At 55.3% G+C, this 8515-nt stretch overlaps 1 protein-coding gene across 1 annotated transcript in view; it reads right to left on the reverse strand.

Annotated features, from left to right (window-relative positions):
• Window positions 1–367: 367 nt before the first annotated feature.
• SORBS3 (sorbin and SH3 domain containing 3) overlaps window positions 368–8515 on the reverse strand; it is a 20879-nt gene continuing 12731 nt past the window's right edge. Inside the window, exons 11-19 of the mRNA XM_008587603.1 lie at window positions 8252–8392; window positions 8007–8059; window positions 7844–7890; window positions 7539–7653; window positions 6241–6366; window positions 4652–4963; window positions 3683–3783; window positions 3034–3140; window positions 368–1194 (exon numbers count right to left, since the gene is read on the reverse strand). Coding sequence (XP_008585825.1) covers window positions 1133–1194; window positions 3034–3140; window positions 3683–3783; window positions 4652–4963; window positions 6241–6366; window positions 7539–7653; window positions 7844–7890; window positions 8007–8059; window positions 8252–8392 — 1064 coding nt within the window. The 3' untranslated portion in view covers window positions 368–1132. The remainder of the gene's footprint in view (window positions 1195–3033; window positions 3141–3682; window positions 3784–4651; window positions 4964–6240; window positions 6367–7538; window positions 7654–7843; window positions 7891–8006; window positions 8060–8251; window positions 8393–8515) is intronic.

Consider the following 8515-nt stretch of genomic DNA (forward strand, 5'->3'; position numbering starts at 1 on the left):
AGTTAGAAATGTCATCTAGTCCAGCAACCCCACAGTGGCAGATCCAGAGTCAAAGCAGCTTGCAAACAAGGCCAAATCCGGCCCCCCTGTCTCTGGTTCCCCCCCCCACCCCCCAGTCAGGCCTTGCCCTGATCCCTGTGACATTCATTCACTCAGCACTTCTTGTCAGACAGCTGCCCAATTCTGCCTGACACTTGAGGACTGAGATCTTTAGAGATAATAATGATGCTTGTCCAGCCTTCCCTGACACACACGTGTGCGCACATCTGTCCCACCTGATTCCTAGCACAGCCCACTGCAGAAAGAATCCCCATAATCCTAAACAGGAGGAGGCCTCTCCCTCCCACAAAGGAGAAAGACTCAGAGACAAGGTCCCTGGTATCCAGATTTATTTTACATTCTTTTCCAGAGGGAACTTGGGTGCAGGGGGAGGGCTGGGAGGCAGGAGGGCAGCAAAGCTTATCTCCCCTGTAAAACACTTGGGACAGGCCAGAGGTGCCAGGCACCCCAGCAGCAGGCTGACTGCAGAGCCCAGACTTGGGGCTTGGCAGCCTCTGAGGAGAGAAGACCTTGAGGCAAGACCTCTTGCTAGGCCTTGAAGGCTAAAAAGGAGCTGCCTGTCCCCTTCCTTGCTCCCAGGCCCAGCTGGAAGCAAGAAGGCCGTGGGGCAGCAGGCAAGCTGGAGTGGAAGGGGAGGGATCCCCTCCAGGAGGAGGAGGCTTTGGTCTCTATTAGCTTAGGAAGCTGGTCCTTGTTAGAGGAACCCCATGGGGGTGAAGCTGGGAGCCTGTCCCTGTTAGAGGAAAAGCCATAGCGGGGTGGGGGTGGGGGAATCAGGGGTCTGGTCTCAATAAGGCCTGGAAACAGTCTCCACTTCAAAGCCAACTTCTATATTTGGGGAGTGGGGTGGGGGAGGAAATGAAAGGGCTTTTACAGGAATGTCTGTGAACTGTGGGTGGGAATCAGTCCAGGGGGCTTCGAGGGGGCTCCGAGGGAAAGGCTGCCAGGGTTGTCTGCAGATGCCAGGAGCTCGGATCCTGGGGGAGGCGGATGGGGGGTTCTTTTCTCCCTCCCATAAGTGCTACTGCTCCCCACCCCATCCTGGCTGGCTCCGAGTTGCTCCAGAGACCACTCACACCGGGGCTACGTAATTTCCAGGGAATGTCCCAAATTTCTGGGTCCTCCGGGAGACACCTGAAAAAGGAAAGACAAAAAGTTCCCCACACTCCTTTTTTCCAACAGGAATGTGGGGTGGGGCCCTGCCCCCTGCTGGCAGTGTCCAGAACTGCAGGCGGAGTCATTTTCGGGGGTGGGGGCGGGGGAATTTGATTTGCTTCCCTCCTCCCTGCCCCCGGTGCCTCCTGCAAAGCTATACTTCCTAAATGCCAAAAATCAAAGAATCCCAACAATCGACAAACGTGTACAGCTTTGCACACAGCACTGGATAACTCTACCCTTCTTCCGGAAAGCAAGGAAGCAGGAGGATGAATTACAGAACCTACAGCAGGAGGAACCTCACTGGTGTAGCACGAAGCCGTCATCTAAGGGATGGGCGGGTGAGGCCTACAAGAAGGCCAGGTATTGCCCAAAAGCACTCAGCTGCTTAGGGGTAGGGTCGGGACCACAGTGCAGGCCTCTGGTCTGCTGCTACAACCCCAAAGGTTCCCGTGGCCTGGGGTGGAAGAGGTGGGATGCTAGAAATACAAGACTATAAAATGAAATGAATGTTAGTCCTGACCCAGGGTAAGCCGATGCTCCCGGGGCCTCCCCTTCCGGGCAGGCATCCTGACTTCCTTCGATCAGCCCCTGCTCGGCCCACTGCCAGCCCACACCAGCCCTCGCTGGAGCTGTCCTCCTACCTGGAGCACCCCCCTTTCCTCTCGGTCTCCCCAAGTCCTTCCTCTGCCCTGCGCTGTCCAAAACGATAACCACTAGCCACATGTGGCTATTGAGACTTGAAATGTGCTCATGCAACTAGAACTAAATTTTTAACTATTTCATTTTTAACTAATTTAAACTTAAATAGCCACAGGTGGTTACTGGCTACCATCCTGGATGGTGCAGGTCTAAACCATTTATCTGAAAGCACTGTGGCTTGTACCACAAAAGTGGTGCTTTTTCCCCTTGTCTACAGATTTGCAAAACTTTATTAGTAGTTGTAAAAAAATTCAAGAGCAAAAAGTATATAAAGTAACATTAGAATGTGTCCAAGCCCATCCTTCAGAGGTAAGAACAGTTAACAAGCTTTTGTGGGAAGACTGATCAGCAGGGAGGTACTGAGATTCAGATCAGAGAGGGCGGGCTTCCAGGTCAAGGGACGACCCTGTGTCTACCCCTGCCCCAAGCATCCCCCCACCCCTTCCAGCCCCAAAGCTCACTTGGGGCAGCGGGCACTTCTGGCTTTTTACTTTTCTGTGGGGATGGCTTAACCTTTGAAGTTGAGGCCTAGACAGGGCCCGCCCCCTCTGTGGAAATGCACCATGTGAAGGCTGGTGGGTCAGTCACCCTGAACCAGGCCAAGGCCACCCTGAAGTCCTGCCTCAGTCCTTTGCCTGAACTGCCCTTGAGCCGTGTCTGAAGGGCCGGAATCTTTCTCCACTCCCTCTTCTCCCCAGACTGCAGGAGCTAGTAGGGGAGGTGTACACAGGTGTGAGACCTAGTCCTTTCCCCCAGGAGTTCCCCGCAGGACTCTCCAGAGGCCAAGGTATGTGGGAGAAGGAGCAGGGGTCTGGGGGTCAGAAACCCTGCCCTGAGTCCACAATGACTCCATCGATGACCCTGGGCTGGTGCCAGTCTCTTCCTAGGCCTCACCCTCCTTGTCATGGAGGAAGGCAGCCAACAGAAGTGCTGGCTTTAGGGAAGCACCCAGAGCCAGGCCTGCCCAGCAGCCAGGTTGGAGCTGGGTGCGGGGCAGGCAGGTTATGCATCTTTGTTGAACCAACACTGGCAGGCAGTAGCAGCCCACCCAAATCCCCGTGGGGCCCTGAGATGCCCCCTCTGGCCAGCCCCCAGCCCACCCCAAGGCCCACATACCCACAAACCAGCCATCGTCACACTGCTGCACGACGTCCACGCGATCCCCCTCCCGCAGCTCCAACTCGTCCTCATTCTGGGGCCTGTACTGGTACATCGCCCGGTACCTGCGGGAGACAGTGCCCCTTCCTCGGACCAGGCACAGAGGTTCTGAACCTCAGAGCTGCCACCTCCCGTCAATCTCCCAAGGTCCTTTGTGCTCTCATTAACCTGACCCAGCTCCTAGAATGGCCACTCTGCCAGGCTCCAGTCCATTCTCCCCAGGCCTGCCCTGCCCTGGCCACCAAGCCTCGCCTCCTCTGAGCACCCAGTGCCTTTGATCTGTCTGCCAGTCCCCATATTTGACTTATATGCACACTGACAGCAGGGCTGGAGACCCAATGAGCAGACTGAGGCCAAGAAGGTGCCTGGGGGGAGGCTCGCCTTAAGGCTCCGCAGCTGGCGGGGATGGGCGAGGAACACCACAGAGGAGCACCTCTCCCCTGCCCCCAAATCACCTGCATGCTCTGCAAGGACAAGGGCTACCTGGTCAGGGTTTTCCAAATCCATAGGTATCAGGGGAAAGGACAGGACATGGGGGTCGGTGTAGTCAGCACTGCCTGCTGGGTGACCCCCCACCCCTGACCAGACACCCTCCAATGGTACTCACGGGGTCCAGTGTATCTGAGTGCTGTTGGGGGAGGGCCCCAGGTCCAGGGGATGGCTGGAGCCTAGAGGGTGGGACAGAGCTGGCCCAGGGGTGCTGAGAGTCTGGGTTCATGGAAAAAAGTTGAGTCAGAGGGAGGAAGATGACGGGAACATGCAAGCATGAGGGAGGAAAGCTGGAACAAGCCTTTTCACTCCACCCGTCAGAGCATCCTATACCCTTCCCCATCCTGCCCCACGAATCCCCAAGGCCCAGGAGGATCTGCTTCAACGACTTCACTTCCCAGGTGCCAGGAAGCTGAGGCCCAGCTAGGGGAAGTGTCTGGAGCTCTGAACGCCAGCGTGGACAAAGTGGGGAAGGCCTGAAGGCAGCCCGCGCACTGGTGGTACCTGGCTCACAGCGGTTTGCTGCGTGAATGGGTGAACGCAGGAGGAAACGCACGTCTGTGGGTAACATCAGTACTAGGAATAATGACTCTCTTTTGCCCATCAGCTACAGTAAGCTTTTAGTTCAAACCCACCCCCACCCCACCCTGCAGTAGGAATTATTATCCCCATTCTACAGGTGAGAAAACACAAACCCAGAGAGGGTAAGTCACCTGCCCAAGGTCACACAGCAGCCAAATAGCACAGCCCTGACTCCTAGCATCACCTGGCCCAGAGACGGATGCAGGCAAATCATGACCAAGTGGTGTGTGAAGGTTCATGAGGCCTGGGCTGGCTCTGGGGTCCCAGCTAGAGCGAGCTGGCTACCGCATCTTTTCCCAGACTGGAGCTCAAGGGCCAGAACCAAGGCAAGGGGTCTGGGCTACCCAAGGCCAAGTGGCGCTGCACTGTGAGGTTCTGCCCAGTCACCCCACTACTCTGTCCTGGGGCTGTCTTGGAAGGATTCCCAAATGTGGACCTGTCACAGGGATGGTGGATGTGGTGTGGGGAGCAGGTCAGCTGTCTAGCCCAAGGCAGGTCACCTCACCTGGGTCTGGGGTCTGGACTCCTGTGGGGGAATGGAGAAGCCAGTGCGGCGGGGGGAGGTCTGGTCTCCCCAGTCGGTGGGGTCAGCTGGGCCGCGTGGCACTGATGGTGAGCTGGGGTGATGGGCCAGACGGGCAGTGGCAGTCAGGCGGGGAGATGCAGGGAGCTGGGGGCCATCGTCACAGACCCGAAGCCGAGGCTCGCGGCACACCTGCACGTAGCTGGCAGGAAATATGCCCTGGCGCCCTGTGCCAGAGATGCGCCCCTCGTACCAGTTCTCATTCACCTTGCGGATCAGGCAGATGCGCTCTCCCTGGGGGAAAGTAGGAGTTAGTGCCTGCAGGGCCCCCCTGGGCGCCAGGCACCCGAGGGCACCTTCTTGGGTTGTCTCACTCAAGCCTAACACCTTGCGCACAGGAAGGATCAGGCTCAGAGGGGGTCAGCAGGCTTATTCAAGGTCAGAAGCCAAACCCAGGCTTCCCAAGTGAGCAGTAGCCTAAGCTCTTCCCACAGCAGGCGGTGCTGGGTTTGTATCAAGTCCTGCCTCTTTGGGAAGCCCACCTGGCATGCATCCCCTTCTCCAAGCTCACAGCACTCTGCCTCCCCAGGGGTCCAAACACAGGGGATCCTGTGGCCAATAGCACAGATCCAAACCCAGCTCTGCCTAGTCCAAGCTGTGTGGCCTTGGGCAAGCTGCTCTGCCTCTATGAGCCATGGTTTCATCATGTGTTAAGTGGGGATAACCACACTGCTGCTGTGAAGTGCGAATGAGATCAATAGGAGATGCATCAGAGGCACTGGACAGGCATCAGCCACCACTGCCATGACTGCACCCATCCTTGCCTCGCAAGCTGGGTGATCTGTAATGAGCGCAGCTCAAAGCAAACTCAAGCCCACATGCTCACTAGCATTAGGGGCAGAACCACCGTGCCTCAGCTGGCTGCCCTGGGGAGGACGGTCTCCTGCCCCCACCTCTCTCCATCCAGCCACCTCCTGCCCTCCTTGTCCCTGGGTGGTATTTCCTAGGGGCATTCATGGCCTCTGCCCCCAAAATCAACCTAAAGACCAGTTTCCTATTGTCGACAGAATTGTTCAAACTTTTTTTGCCACAATCTATAGTAAAAAAATACATTTTAATAACAGCCTAGAACATATATATATATATGTGTACACTTAACTGTAGGCAGTTTGTTAAAGTACTCTTTCTACATGCAATGCATTCTAATATTTCTATCTATTCCTTTAAAAATGCTGATTATGATCCTTGCAGCCTACCAACCTGAAGTTGGAAAAAACATAACTTTACAAATTTTTTTGGCAGCTGGACAGTACAGAGATTCAAACTCTGGACCTTGCTCATGGTTATCAACACCATGCTCTAACCAACTGAGCTAACTGGCCAGCACAACAAACTTTTTTAAATGGATTAAATTATGGGAAACATATTCAAAGAGATTGCGAGAAAATGTGAAATACTGGGTGAAGATGGTACACCTGACTCTAAAAAAAAAACAGTTTTAGTGCACATGGAAGTTTATCTGTGTGTTCGCTTGTTACCACCCCATCCCACCACTCCCTGCCTGGCCCCACCTTTCGGAAGGACAGCTCCACCTCCAGGTCCCCCTTGAAGGTGTACTGGGCCACGGCTTCTCCATACTCCAGCACCTGGTAGGTCGGAGGCTTGATGGGTTTGGGGATCTCATCTGCAGGCAGCACCTGCAGAAAGATTGTGAGAAAGATTTGGCCTGGACATCAACTGGGCACAGACTCGGGGCTCCAGGGAGCGTGAAGCCACAAAGAGAAGGTGGGCTGGGCAAGACATGTCCTGACCAGTGAGAAGACACCAACACTAGACACTGACATCAGATGCACACCCTGAGCAGGGCCAGGGTGAGCACAGCTAAGGGGTGGGGGCTAGTCCAAGCAGGCTCCCTGGAGGAAGAATTTTCAGTAGAGCTATGTGGAGGGGGCATTACTGGTTAGGGAATGGCAAGTGTAAAGGCGGAGGCCATTCCCACTTGAGAGTTCAGGTTTGACCACAGAAGGAAAGGAGGCATTCCAAGTAGCAGGGTGCACCTGGTGACTTGTTCATGTTACCACTACTGAGAACCAAGAGTCTTGCTTCTTCCTCCCCTTCGACCCCACCAGGTGCCCAGAATACCTATGCTCTCTCTGCTTCGTTCTGCTCACAGAAATCAAGAAGCAAATCACAAGAATGAAAGAGAGAAGACATCACTACAGATCTTACTGACATTAAAAGGATAATAAGTGAATATTATGAACAACTTTATACCAGTAAATTAGATAACTTGACATTCCTTAAAAGACACAAACAGCAAAAATAACCTATATTCCTTTATCTATCAGGTCCAGAACCTGTCCTTGGAATTGGAAGACCTGGATTCAGATTCTGGATCTTCTCCTTTATAACTTGTCACTGAACCTTAGCAACCCCATCTGTAAAATGGTGATATTCTATCACTCCCCAGGCAGTTAGAGGAATGAGGGAGGTAATACACCTCCCTTGTGTGTGTGTGTGATTTGTAAACTGCCACACACTTTGCCCTTTTGCCAGGTGCAATTAGGATTTTTCCCAAAACAGCGTTGGAAAGGTCGATTCTGAGTGGTGAAAGTGTGGGACACTGAGGGGTGGTGGCTTCTGGTTGAGGAGCTAAGCCACTTGGTCCTGCCCTGGACTCCACCCTCACTTAGCAAACATTTCCTGGGCATATGCAGTGCACTAGGCCAGACCCCTGTGGAGGACAAGGACATTCATGAGACGAGATCCCTGCCCCTTGCAGTTTTACATCTTAGGAAGCCCAGAGCCTGCACTCAACCCATGGGCACCTGCAGCCTGGCTCCCGCTTGCTCTCGTCCTGTCTGCTCACCTCCACATAATTAGCAGGGAAGATGCCCAGTCGGCCATGGTGCTCCCCCTCCAGCCAGTTCTTGTCCACCTCCTTGTGAATGTAGACAATGTCACCCTTCTGCAGAGTCAGCTCCCTGCAGGCCACAGTGAGGAGGTCACCACAAGCTGAGGCCCTACTAAACCTCCTTCCCTTCAGACCCTACCCAGTGTACCTCGAGTCCCCTCCACCCCTCTGGTAATGCCCACTGCAGCTCTGTCCCCCCACCCATTCCCCAGTGCAGAGACTGCCCAGGGTGGACTGGGAAGGGAGAGAAGGGCACTTACTTGGGAGACTGTGCCTGGAAGTCAAACTTGAGCCGGGCAGCCTTCCTCTAGGCAGGGGAAAGGACAGAGGGAGCTCCCTCAGTCAGGCAGGCAGAGGTCCAGAACGGCAGCCATGGGGTGCCCCAGGCCTCCCTGCACCCTGACCCTGCTACGCCCCCCTTACCTTTTTCTCCTCCTTCCTGGCTGGGCTGCCCCCTACTCCAGAGGCACTAGGGTCTGTGGAGAAGCACTGCCTCAGCTTGGGAAGGCCATGTCTGGGAAACCGGGCTGGGATGGGGTTGTCTCCCCGCCCCCAAGACAGGCACCAGTGGAACTAAGGGGCCCTGGGACCTTCCTGCCACCCCGGGGCACCAGCATATCTGGTGGATGGGCGTCTGAGTGAGAAAAAGAGCAGGATTTGGTCCTTACCTCGGGTTGAGGTAGGGTAGACAAAGTCCCTACGACCTAGAAAGGGGCTTCCTCCATCCGCCATTCTGTGGGGTCTCAGGAGTCCGGAGGAGCCCAGGTACGGTGCATGCGGGGAGCTGGAGCTCCAGGCCGAGGCCGGGCTGCGAGGGTCACAGAGAGTGAGCCACCTGCCTAGGGCTTCACACCCCACCCGCCTTAGGCTAAGCCCCGACCTTCCTGACCCCCCCACCGCAAGTCTCTCCCCATCCCCCCCATCCTGCCGCC

This window comes from Galeopterus variegatus, unplaced genomic scaffold (genome assembly GCF_000696425.1).
Source record: "Galeopterus variegatus unplaced genomic scaffold, G_variegatus-3.0.2 Scaffold4463, whole genome shotgun sequence".
In the NCBI taxonomy this organism is placed as follows: domain Eukaryota; kingdom Metazoa; phylum Chordata; class Mammalia; order Dermoptera; family Cynocephalidae; genus Galeopterus; species Galeopterus variegatus.